Here is a 13715-nt window from a genome sequence, read left to right on the forward strand (position 1 = left end):
TTTCCTCTCCTTTGCTTTGCTTGTTCTACTTGTCCTTTAAGACTATAAAGCCAAGTAATTTATAGAACTTCATATTGCCATGACCATTACTTGATCAAGGATACTTCTTTCATTGGTAGATTGTATTTGAAGTTATGAAGTAATCCTATCCTGGAACATAACATGTTTTTTCTGAGTTTGCCTTTTCTCTCACATCTGGGAGAACAGTTTCATAAATGACTATTAGCTGAAATCTCAAACTTCTGAACCCTCTGGGCCCTGTGACATGATTTTATATTCTTGCATCTGTTTTGTGTCTATTAAAGTTCCAAATTTCATTCTGGTGACTTTCTCCAGGAGCATGGTGAGGGTGGCAGAGGATTGTAGTTTGGCTGTCACTCCTGCTGCCAGGTGGATGGCCGTAGAGGCCTTACAAAGGTGGGGATTAACAGAAAGAGCATATTGAAGTGCTCAATAAATGGTGAATGACTGGGTTAAGTGGTAGCTCCAAAAAACTTCAGAGATTGGCCCTGAGGACTGATGCTGGGTTTGGCAGAAACTTGAAGTTAAGGTTATGATGTATAGGCCAAGGAAAGTATAATAGTAAATAGAGCTGCAGTATGAAGGTGAGGCTGCTTTTCTGCTTTGGAGGTTTGATGGACTCTAATTGAGAAAGTATCTGAGAATTTATATGACAGTTCTAACTGGCCACCAACACCATTGTTATAAAACTGACTGTATGCCAAAATACTGCCATGCATGTCTTTATAATACCAGTTGGCTCATGTGTGTTTGAAAAATAGGGAAAAGATGTCAGTATGATATGGAAGTTGTTGATTCATATGAAGTATTCCTTGGTTTAGGAGAGGTGGGATAGTGGGGTAGGATCATAACCTTTAGCTAGAGAGGAAAAAGATCTTGAGCTCTGTTGTGAAGGCAGTGGGAGCCTTTTTAGCAATATTAGAAATGAGCGTCTGCACCCAGGGCTTTTTCCTTAAGAGGTGTACCCGTCTTCACCTTGGTTTTGCAAGTGGCAGACTCCTTCCTCTGCTCCTCTTCCCTTTGCACTGTCTCAACTGGCTAGCTTTCCCACTTTGTAGTACAGTATTAACATCCTCTGAGACAGACTCAAACCACCCCCAAGATGTTTGCCTGGGCATATAAATTATCTCCCCAGGTACCGATTATTGCTTTTGTTATTTCTCTGGTTACAAACTTGAATAGGTTGTGAGTGGTCTGCCCCTCGCTCTTTTTTCCAGATAAGCCATGTTACTTTCAGTGTGAATTCTTTCAGGAATGCATGTATCACATGTGAGAAGAAATGCCTGTATTTCCTTCTTGAATTTTTTCTTAGGCATATTTTAATTTGTTTTTATTTTTATTTTTAGCAGTCAACTCCAACTTCTAATAATGTTGTGCTTATCTTTTTAGAATTTGATTTCTTGAACTTATTTTGTTTGTCTTAGGCTCTTTAAAGGCTTTCTTGTGTTCATTTTTTAGTCCTCTCCCTTTCTCTCCTGCCTCCTATGATAATCTCTTCCCCTCCCCCTTTTAGCATCTTTGCACATTTAATATTATGTTTATAGAGTCAGGAAAATTTTTATTTTGGCATTTTGAGGTGTTTAAGTCTTCCATTAGAAGCACAGATTAAGAGCTCTGGTATTTTAATACTAAGGATATTTCACTATATATTTTAATGAAAATTAGCATTAAAAAGATTTTATTGCAGCAAATATATAAAAGTGAAATATGTTGATTAAGACTATGTAAGCATGCGTATCTTATGTTTAACGTAATTTATAAGCATATTTATATTTATATAAAATTTATACATTTTAAAATATGACTATATATAATGCTACTTTTGTTTTTCTCCAGGAGGATCAGGATGGGAGTCAAGGTCTGGGCAAGAGAAAGAGGGTAAAACTAAGCAGTGGCACCAAAGGTATTTATATTTTGTTTTTTCCTTGAATAAAATGCTCCTAAAAATGCTTACTCACTAAGAATACTTGTTTGGCTATCCATATTGACATCAAAGCTGTTTGAATGGAGATTATGTTATTAGATTTATCTAATGTTGGGAAAAGTGTTGTTAGGGGGTGGTTGTGGAGACTTCAAAAGCAAGTTCACTATTCGGATTTTGTTCATTATTTTTATCCTAAAGTGTGCATTACATTTGAGCTGACAAAAGTAGATCTTTTCATTGATTGTTTGATTTGGATCTAGTGTTTTTGGTATAAATTTTTAATCTGGTTTACATTCTTTTATAATCTGGGCTATGCAATTTCTGGAGTGAAAAAGGAAGATCAAGGGAGATGGTGAGAGGGAGAGACAGACAGACAGACAGACAGATGGACAGACACTGTAGGGGCTAAGGGAAGAACTTCTACTTTTGCCCCCTGAAGCTTTGCTGGTAAGAGCCAGATTAATAGAAAAAAAAGGAATAGCAAATATATTTTAACGTACATGGGGAAAATCACGGGAGAGTGATTACCCAAATAACCCAGTGAGATCTAGGTTATTATATACTCATCTTCATAGGGGAGTGGGAGATGGGAAATGTAAGCAATTCTTTTGAGGGGTAGTAAAATGTTTATTAGGGAGAATAAATGGACCCAGGGGACAGAGATTAGCTTGTGAGTGATTCTCTTTGGAATTTTATATTATCTTATGAGGAAGTTAGTCCAGGTCTGGTTATATTCTTCAGTCTTCTACCCGTGATAGATAGTATGTCCAGGGAGGGGATTGGAAAGCAATTATATTATAATTGGTGGAGTGGCCTTAATGTAGATAAGAGAATATCAGAGTAAAGCCTCTTCCAGCATCTGCTGACTTTCAAGGGTCTTTAATTTAAAATAATCACTGTACCAGGGTGCCATATTTTGTAATGAAATTTTCTGGGTTTCTTCAACACAGTGGGAATGAATGAATAGTACTTAAAACATAGTAAAGGCTCAGTAAGGACTCATACATATTTATTCAAAGGAGAAAGTAGATGTGCCTATAGTGAGGGAATAGATTAGTTACATATATGTATTTTTTGTGTGTGCGTGTTTGTGTGTGTGTGTGTGTGGCTGGTACGGGGATCTGAACCCATGACCTTGGTGTTACAAGGCTGTGCTCTAACCAACTGAGCTAACCAGTCAGCCAGATCAGTAATAATAATGACTAATATTTATTGAACCATTTGTATGTGCCAGATATAGTGCTAAGCACTTCACTTGTATTTCATTTAATTCTTAAAGTAATATATGAAGCAGGCGTTATTATTATTACCGTTTTATGAATGAGGAAATGAAGGCATGTTAAGAGATCATAGCAAATGAGAGGTAGATCCTTAATTCAAATTCCTGAGTCAAGCTTCTAACCACTATGTTTTCTTGAGCTTTTCTCAAATACTTGTTATTAGTTGGCAGCCTTTGATTTGGATTTTTGCCATGGATTTCCAAATCTTAACATAGTCTTTTTTTCTGGTTTAGTGTGGTCTATCAGAGAGTCTCCAGAGGTTAAAATGTTATTTTGATAAAAAGAAAATTTTTGCTTCTGCTGCTGATTAAGTATGTCTCTTGGAATATTGAGGACTGCCTAGAAAGGTGGAGCATGTAGGCACTTTCAGTTATGGGAACTTTTAGTTGCAGGCTCCTTTTCTGAGTCTGTTCTTAGTTACCTATGCTGCTGCATTTAACTTGTGGGCTGCTAGCAAAGGGTATGAAATTTGATCTGTGGTCCAGGATGCACATATGCACACATGTTCTTCTTTCTGGCTCAGTAGAGAACTTGTGATGCCTGAAGGAAATTAGAACTCATATGGCTACCTGGCCCTTTGATTTTCTGTAGTTGTCCATGTGTTTACCTGAGTCTTTGTGACCCATCTGAGTTGGGACAGATTGTTAGGTACATGCTTGAATTTAAGCTTTAGAGATGCCCAGAAAATACCTGTTATGATGTAACAGGTCATTGTTTTCCTTTAGTGTGATCACACTCTGGCTGAAGATACTTTTTATGCAGACTTAAGCTGAAGTTTATTTTCTTTTATACCTGAATTTTTTCACATGTGAGTTTGGCTTGAGTGTCTTCTCTTCCTTTCTCTAGTGGTAAGAAGTAGTGCAAAGGTTTAAGACTTGATCAGTTATCATTTTTGGATAAAATATGTACTACATGGAAGAAATGCTTGTTGAACTAGAACCCCAGGTGTTTTCAAAAGTGACTGTTGCTTTTGAAGATATCTGTAGTTCAGGGAGTGGTTTAGTTTTTGTAAGAATTTGGTTCAACAGTTTGAAAGTAAGCTGAAAATAAAATACGTAATGATAGACAGGAAGCCGGACACTAAACTAAACCATCCCTTCCTATTCTCAACAACTAAACTTTTAAGGATGAAGAAACTGAGACCTAAAGGGCTTTTACTAACATTGCCAAGATTATTGAGCTATTGAGTTGCAGAGTTTGAACTCTGCTGTCTAATTAAAATTTTTGTCTTAGTCATGCATTTAATTGCAAAATGATTCTTAAAAGTCTCTTCTTACAATTTGACTTGAAGTAGTTTAGACATTGTTAAAAGTCATGACAAGATTTTAAAGGTAAATAGTCATATATAACTAATAGAAGCATTTCTAACCACGTTTCCATAACATTACACATAAAGCACATAACTTGTGCTTTAAAATCTTGGAAGACCGACATCACCCATTTTAAGAACAATGAAGACATTACTGGTTTTTTTTTTTTTTGGTCTGAAGAAAAAAAAATCTAGTATTACATAGCTGCAACTATTCTTATTTCAGCAGAAGCTCAGGTTTTCTGGTTCATTCAGATAGTTCTATTGATTTAAAACAAAGTTAATATTTCTTTTAATATTTCTTTTTTTAAGGTGCTTGATAATTAATAATAATTATCGTGGCTTCAGGTTTTTCATTTGGCTAATGCAAGCTTGCAGAGTCATAACTATGAATTCTAAGATTAATAGTACTAGTTTTGTTCAGCTTTGTAAATATGTTAAGCACTTACTTGTGACAGGGTTTTTTTGGCAGTCTGTGAAATTTTTAGTCATGTTTGTTCTAAGTGACTTGTGAGAATTAAATTGTATACAGCAATGTGCTGTGGATTATATTCTAATTTTTAGTTATAATTCTTATATCCTTCCTATCTGATTCTCTTGGGCCTATTTTTATTATGTTTTGGCTTTGAATCTGTCAGTGTGTACCTTTGAGTATATTTTACCTCATTTCTTGCAAGCCTTGCTTATTTCTGTTTTTACATCATCGTTAAACCCTGAGGATGATCTATTTCAGTAGGAAGGGATTTCTGTTTACAAGTAGAAAATCGTGATATTTGAAAAAATAATTACTTAATTTCCAAAAAAGTGATGTATAGTGTAAATGTATTCATATGTTGAACCCTATTACATATTGCTTATGTTGATAGCACCACCGAAACAGAGTTAAGGGATTCAGAGGTATTTTTACCTCTGTGTAGTTAAAATTTTAGTATCTTCAAGATATATAGAATTTTTTGGTATTGTAGGGGCAAAGAGAATTTCCTTCCGTACACCTTCTGAAGTTTTATTAATTTGAGCTTATAAAACAAACTGACAATACACAGAGTAACAGGAAAAAAGACATTCAAATTTTCATTAACATGTATGCATAAGACTCAAAGAGGGGCGAGATGGTTGTCATTTAAATACCCTCTTCACTGGGGAGAAGAAGGTGGTGATGGTGATGATGGGGCAGTGCAGGAGTAAATGATTTTCAGGGGAAATGAATGAGCCCAAAGAACAATGGCCTAGGAAGAAGTTCTTCTGAGCTCTTGGGGAGGTAGTGGGAAGGTGAGAGGTGGGACTTCACTGTGAACAAATGTTGTCATATGATGTAGATAAACTCTGCAAGTAATCTCTCGAGCTGCCCTCGGAAGAGTAGATGAAAAGTCTGTCTGGGCGTGACGATGACTCCCTGTGTGGACTCCTAGTCTCTTCTCTTCTCCTGGTCGTTAATCTTTCCTGGTTATTTGATGAGACTCTTAGGGAGGGGTTCTTAAGACAATGCATTTCTTTTGGAAAGAAATTTTCTTAGATAAGGAAATCCCATTGAGAGTCTCTCCCCTGGAAGGCAGGGGAAGGTCAGGAAGAGATTTTAGTTCAGCATGTCAAAGCACCCTATTTTAGGGTATTGTTTTCTGAGTCCCAACAATGCCAGTTGTTTCTTTAGTTATTAATGAAAAAATTGGGTTAAAGTCATATCTAATAAGAACTGATTCAAGCCTTAGTAAACTCAGTATGTTTTATAAAAGAATCAAGAAAGTGATGACATATTGAACTTATTGTTACTCCTTTAGACCATTACCTGAGGAGATGTGGTATGAAAACATTATTCAGTAATAGCACTGTGAAGCTGGGTTAGAGTTAATTGAAAAAAAAAAAAAACTCTACAAGGCAACCTGGCAAGACACTGTGAACTGTGATGTAGTTAGGGCAGTACCTGAGTATTTTGAAGTATGTGGTATTGTTTTTTCAAATATCTCATCTGACTAGTCCCTTCTCAAGCAGTGTCACTGAGCCAATCCATTCACAGTTGACATTTGCTGTATCCTCTTGATGTCCTTGTATAGAGCAGATGATCCAGAGAAGTGGCTCAAGATTATTTCTTCTAACAAAGATTAATAGTCAAAATTTTCTAGTTCATGTTTTCAAGGAAAAAAAATTACTGAGGGAAATTATTAGTGAGAGAAATGAAGAGGATATCTTGCGTCCTGTTCAAGTAAGCATATCTAAAACTCTCTACTTTTTCTGGTATATTCTTACCAGAAAAAAGTAAATATATATACTAATGAAGTCAGGTATCTCATTTATAAAGGATAATTCTAAAGAAATGGAGAAATTATTGAATCCTATAAAGATTTCTGTTTTTTTTTTAAATTAAAAATTCAGATAACTTTGGACTCTCCTTAATAGTGTTTATTTTTATTTTTAGCTTAAAATAATTATTGTTTTAAGTTAAGTACATGAATATCGTTCTTGTAAGATAATTATTTTGAATCTTAGTAGAAATTTTAGATAAATGGCTTATGTTTAAGGACAAGTAATTACTTATTTTTCTAGTAACTGCTTTATATTAAAATATAAGGATTAAATGAATTATTTCCATACTGTGGAAATTATAAAAACCTAGCTTGTTATTGTCAGTATTATCATTGCATTAATTTTCAGATATATTGAGGGATTGGTGGGTTATTAATTATAGTAAGGTTTAATTGAGATAAGCAATTTAAATTATTAAGTAATAAATTTTCTTTTTATTATGCAGATCAATCCATAATGGATGTTTTGAAACATAAAAGCTTCCTAGAAGAACTATTGTTTTGGACTATAAAGTATGAATTCCCTCAGAAAATGGTGACTTTCTTACTTAACATGCTTCCAGATCAAGAGTATAAGGTATCTATATTTTTTCCCTCCTTCCTGAACTTTGCTGTACTTTCTTTGTGTCTTCATTACTAAATCTTTTTTGATGTATTTCTCAGCTAAGGATTGATATAATACTATGAAACAGCATTAGCTGCTTCTCTTGCCAACACAGGATCTGCACAAAAAGCACAGTATGTCAGCTTTGAGGCAAAGCAGCAGAGTTCTGAAGGGTTGCCTTTTTTCATGGAATTTGGTCTGAAGGGGCTGCTGGGGGGCAAACATTAAAAACACAATTGTAGAAATAAATATGTAGTTACAAATGGTTCCAAGTCCTCTGAAGAAGAGGTACAAGGTGCGGTGAGAATGTTTAAGGGAGGCAACTGGATGTAGATTGTGGGGTTAGGCATGGGAAAAGCATGGAGTTAGTAGTTGCTGGCCATAATCGTTAGAGAGAAGAGTTATTGGCTCATGTACAAATGTAGGTAGGTGAAGTTTCTAGTTCCAGAGAGTCTGGACCCACCTGTTACTGCCATGTGGTTATGGCAAAGTGACACAATTCAGTGTATGAAAAGAAAATAAAGCATGCTATAGTTCTTATGTTATAGGTTAGGAATGACACTTTAATAGTGCCATTTTTTTGTGTCTTTATACCTGCTAAAAAAAACAAAGGAAATGTACATGTTACAAAGAAAGGAAATAAGAGTAAATATAAGTAATAAGTAAGTAAAGAGTAAATATAAGTAATTTAGTCAGGTTAGTGGTCAGCTTTCAAATCAAATAGGAGAAGGTCTTTCTTTTGGTGTAATCATATTGATTTACTTATTTAGGTGTATTAAATGCTTTGTGATAGTTTGTAGTTGAGACTGTAGATTTTGTTGTTAAAGCAGGTAGCACAGAACAAAGACACATAGTTTGACATTAGTAAATTGATACATTTGTGAGCAAGGTAAAATTTTGTATTCTTAAACCACAGTATTTGTAATTGCTTTGAAACTTTAATAATTTAAATGCCTTAACATTTTTTTTAACCCTCAAGGTATTTTGCTAATGTTTCAAAAAAGGGAAAATGTGTCTTAATACTACCATTGTAATAGAAATTATTTTTTCAATTACCTTGGACATCGTCACAAGTTAGTAATAGTTTTAAAATGCTAGTATAATATATTGAAAAATATTTTAAATTCAGAGTTAAACTGATGTGTTTTTTCTTCCTACTAAAAATTTTTTACAGGTTGCTTTTACAAAAACTTTTGTTCAGCATTATGCTTTCATTATGAAAACACTGAAGAAAAGTCATGAATCAGACACGATGTCTAACAGAATTGTGCATATTAGTGTTCAGTTGTTCAGCAATGAGGAGCTAGCCAGACAGGTAACAGAAGAATGTCAGCTGCTGGATATTATGGTCACTGTGCTATTATACATGATGGAAAGTTGCCTTATTAAAAGTGAGCTACAAGGTAAACTCAAAATTATATTCACTAGATCTATTATTAGTATACTTTATATAACTAGTCTTAGAAACACCTTATATGCTTAAAAAATAACTTTAAAAATATTATAAAAATAAACATATTTGGTTAAATTTTTGAAGATTTCCAATGACATTTAAAGAAAACTTAAAACCACTTATAGTTTTGTCATTCATGAATAACTGTTGGTAACACTTGGCTGTATTTCTTTTCTATCTTTTTGTGTGATATGATTATGTTTATAAATACAAATATATACTTTAAAAAATGTTACCATAGTGTACATGTCAAGAACATGTACAGTATTTTGATAATTGCAGCATTCATGTTATATGGATATACCAAATTTATTTAGCTGTATCCTTATTAGACATGTTTCTATTTTTATCATAAATTTGTTATTGTCAGCCTTAAGACATTTTTATATGCTTATACTTTTATAATTTAAAAATTGGAATAAATTGTGCCTTTTCTGTGTTCTCTTAGTGAGAACTTTTATTTTCTTCTTGTGTGTCCACTATGTAATTGATACTCCTCAAGCTGCTGTAATATTTCTATACCTCGTCCCATTCTCATTCATCTGTGGACTTTCATCTTAACTTTACCTCCTTTGAATAATTTACATCATTTGTATATTTTCTATGTACCAGGCATTGTTGAATGCTATTCATATGTTGTCTCAATTAAGCTTCTGAAAAACTCGCTGAGATTGGCATTATTATTATTCTCACTTTAAAGACGAGTACATTGAGGCTCAGGAAAGTTAAATCATTTGCTATAGATTATATACCTAGTAAATGACAAAGCCAAGAAGGATTTCGTGTCCCCTGATGTCAGAACTTTTGTTTTTCATCATGACACAGCCAGGCTTACATTGATAGGACTCTGTCTTAACTTGTTGGCACGTGGAGCTAAACTTTAAAAATAACAACAAATAATACTTCAGATTAAATTTTAGGACCTTTCCATTCTCTGAGGAGGAGAGATACTGTAGTGGAGCCTTGCCTTGTTCCACTGTTGCCTCCTTGTGCATATCAGCTCCTTTTTTTTTATACTGATAGTCTATTCTCAGATGTGACACCATATTCTGAAAATGGATATATGCTCAGTGCAGGGAGTAAAGCCTTTTATATAATAGTAGCTAGCTAGCTATGGCAGCTATCATCCTTTGAACACCCACTATATGCCAGGCTCTTATCACAGTACTTTATATGCATTATCTCATTTAACCGTCATCAATAATTCTGTGAAGTAAAAAATGTTATCTCTATTTATAGCTGAGGCAACTGCGGTTTAGGGAGTTAAAGTCAGTGGTCTGTGGTGTTACAGCTGTAAGTGATAAGGCTGGGTATCTGACTGCAAAGCCCATGCTCCTACTTGCTATGTAACTCTGCATTAAGCAATGTACCTCTTTTACTTTTTTAAAGGAAAATTTATGAGATGCTTTGTATTATAGTTTTTCTAACTTCATGTAACTTGACCTTTTGTTTCTTAGAACGCTTGCCTTTTCTCCTTTTTGAAATAGCGTCAATTGTCATTAAGTTGTATCAGTGATATTTTTATATAGAATTATATATTTAGAGAAAGACTTTTCACAAAAATAGTGTTGTTAATTTATAAACTAGAAAACTTAAATTTAGAAGTATCTGATGTTTAAAAGAATCTGGAGTCCATTTACTTGACTAGGTGATTTAGCTGTGCTTATCATATATGGTTTGCATTTGGTCTGTAAAGAAGAGTGTTTGGGAAATAAATGTGTATGAGTCTGCTTCCCATTTTTTTTTTAATAGCCAACTTTCTTGAGAGAGTTTTTATATTTGTTTCCTTACTTTCTAGTCACTCATTAACCTACCTCAATCTAGTGTCCACTTCCATTATTCTATTGAAATTGCTCTCTACAAAATTGCTTGTGACTCAAGTGGCCACATAGCCTACATTTTCCCAGAACAGCCTCAAGTTGTGTCTGTTATTCTGACATAGTTATTAAACAATCCCTTTTACTCTCAAAAGAGTCCCAGTTTGTACGATAAATTATATGATCACCCTTTCTGTGACCTACATGATGAGGAAACCAGTGGCCACACTTTGGACTTTATCTTGCTTGGTTTTCACAGCATTTCACACTCTTGATTCTCAGTTCTTTCTGTGGCCCGCCACTCTTCTCTACTTGTCCTATCAATGTTGCTGTTTCTTGGCATTTGGTCCTGGTATCTCAGCTTTTCTCACTTTTCCCATTTTTTCTGAAATCATATTACATGGTCTCAGTTGCTTTCTACATGTAAGTTCCCTTCTAATGCAGCTAGTCTGTTCTGGAAATTCTTACACAAAGACTTCAGCTTTTTAAGAAGCTGAATAGCTATAGGAAGCATTGCTAAGATTTTAAAATATAAATGTATTTTTCTAGCAATGAATTACATTATCTCCACGCCAAGGTCTAAAACTATCTCTAGCAGCCTTCAAGCTTTGCCATGGTAGATTTTTTTTCTTCTTTCAGTAGTAGCATAACATTTTATGATATGTATTTACCAGTTTTCTTTTTCTTTTTCTTTTCTTTTTTTTTTTAAGATGACCGGTAAGGGGACCTTAACTCTTGACTTGGTGTCATTAGCACCACGCTCTCCCATGTGAGCTAACCAGCCATCCCTATATAGGGATCCAAACCCGTGGCCTTGGTGTTATCAGCACCATACTCTCCCAAGTGAGCCGTTGGTCGCCCCTATATTTACCAGTTTTTTAAAAGCACCATAAGCTTTCTTCATTTTTACAGTAAGAGTGTTAGAATGAGCTTTAAATATATTGAACTATTCATAACTAACCACAGATATTACAACAGGATTTCTGTATTTTCTTTTTATTTTTCCTCTATCTAGCCTTTGCTTAAATTGTCACTAGACAATATTTTAAAATTTATCTATACTCTTACTAAATATAGGTGATAAAAATGAAAATTAACACGACAATAGCAACAACTGAAGACTAAAAGGAAAAAAATCCTTCTAGTAGTATGTGATCCCTACCTTATACCTTTACTTTGTTATATTCGTTTCTATACCACACTACTTTGTGATTCCAAACATAGTTCATAATTTTGCACGTCCCTGCAATTTTACAATTTGTCTTATGAAGCAGTCTGTGTAAAATGGAATTTACAACCATGTGTTGCATAATTTCTGTAGATGCTAATAATCCCAGATTGATCTTCTGTCCTACATATCAAACAACTTATTGAGCTATATTCTTTGGATGTTTATAAGTATCTCAAACACAGTGTCCACAGCAAAAACTCATCATCTCTCTATCAAGCTGGTTTCTTTTCCATTATCTTTGTGTGTGTGGGTGTATGTGTGTGTGTGTATATGTGTATGAACATGTGAGCATGTGTTTTGATACCACTGTCTAACCATCTAAACAGTTGCCCAACCTAATAACCTAGGAATCATCTTTGACTTCTTTTTACTCCTTGTATATATGGTAAACATTACCAACTCTGTCATTTAAACCTTCTCTTCATCTCTGTGTCTTTATGCCCTGATCATTGTTCAAGCCATTGCCATCTCTAGGCCTTTTATCTCAAGTCATCACCACCTTCCTTCAGTCACTCTCCACACTATACATCTGATCAGGTTCCTCTCTTTAAACTCCCCAGTGGCTTGTCATTCTCTTCACATGAACTCCAGACTCCTAAAGCTGGTTCATAAGGTCCTATACCCTCATTTGTACCACCCACCTTCTGCATTCTTTGTCCCAGTGATTCCAATCTTCTTATATACTGCTCCCTCTACCTAGAACAACATTTGCTCCTCACTCTCTAGTTTATCTGGTTAATCATAATTCCTGGTTCATTTCATAGATCTCAGTTTAAACATCACTCAGGAGAGTCTTTTCTTGAATTTTAGACTAGCTTTATTTGTTCTTATGACTCCCTTTACTTTTCCTATTATAGCTCTTATCGCACTCTGTCTTCTTTGATGTTAATCTCAATGGGGGGAGAGAGAGAGAGAGAGACAATGTAAATCTTGATTTATTTACCACTTTATTTTCAGAGTTTAGTGGAATACCTGACCCTCAGTAGGTGATCAGTAAATATTTGTCCATGAGTGAATTTGATTTAACACTGAATCATTGCTCTCTAATCTGTAGTGAGCAAAGTATCAGTTTGGGTAAAAGTAGAAAAAGTATAAAATCACTTTATTGCATTAAAGATTCCAAGGCATTTTCCACAAGAACAGTAGTATTTAAAGCAGTGTGGAAAATGGTGATTTTGATTAATTATATTCTGCTTATTCATCCTCTGGTTTCAATTAAATAGAACAGTGATTCTCAATATTTTATTAAGAAATTTTTTTTAATCTCAATATTTTTCAGCATCAGTATCAATGGTTCACTAGCTCACAGTGACAGTAGTTGTCAGTTGGGGGTGCTTTTCAGTATCTCAGGTGTAGATAATTTGTAAAAGGCCCCTCACTCCCTCATTCAGTTATAACATCTCTCATTCATTGAGAAGCACTGAAAGAGAGCATACTTAACTTCAGTGGGTACTGTTCTTATATATTGTTAAACTTACGAGTAGGGTAAAGTAATTCCATGGAGTGAAACCTAAATTTAGTGTGTGGAAATTAAGAAGTACAGTAGAGGCCATCTTTACTGATGAGTTTGACAAGCGGTTAGTTGAAAAAGTTGGTTAAAGTGAGGAATCATTAAAAAATGGTGCATATGTACCTTAAACATTATGTTTTAACACAGAAATGCGTGTTTATTCTCCAATATTTTAATTTTGGACAAAGCATTTTCAGGATATGGTTTCCTTGGCTGGAGTTCTCTCTCATCTTATGTATACCACATCTGTAAAGCATCATCTGTGAATT

At 34.4% G+C, this 13715-nt stretch overlaps 1 protein-coding gene across 3 annotated transcripts in view; it reads left to right on the top strand.

The window, feature by feature from the left end:
- UBR3 (ubiquitin protein ligase E3 component n-recognin 3) overlaps nt 1-13715 on the top strand; it is a 233502-nt gene that overhangs the window by 46104 nt on the left and 173683 nt on the right. For all 3 annotated transcript variants that reach the window (XM_063088738.1, XM_063088752.1, XM_063088745.1), the window contains exons 6-8: nt 1858-1924; nt 7278-7408; nt 8610-8838. In XM_063088738.1, the coding sequence (XP_062944808.1) occupies nt 1858-1924; nt 7278-7408; nt 8610-8838 (427 nt within the window). The remainder of the gene's footprint in view (nt 1-1857; nt 1925-7277; nt 7409-8609; nt 8839-13715) is intronic.

Source organism: Cynocephalus volans, chromosome 1, assembly GCF_027409185.1.
Source record: "Cynocephalus volans isolate mCynVol1 chromosome 1, mCynVol1.pri, whole genome shotgun sequence".
NCBI classification, from domain to species: Eukaryota; Metazoa; Chordata; class Mammalia; order Dermoptera; family Cynocephalidae; genus Cynocephalus; species Cynocephalus volans.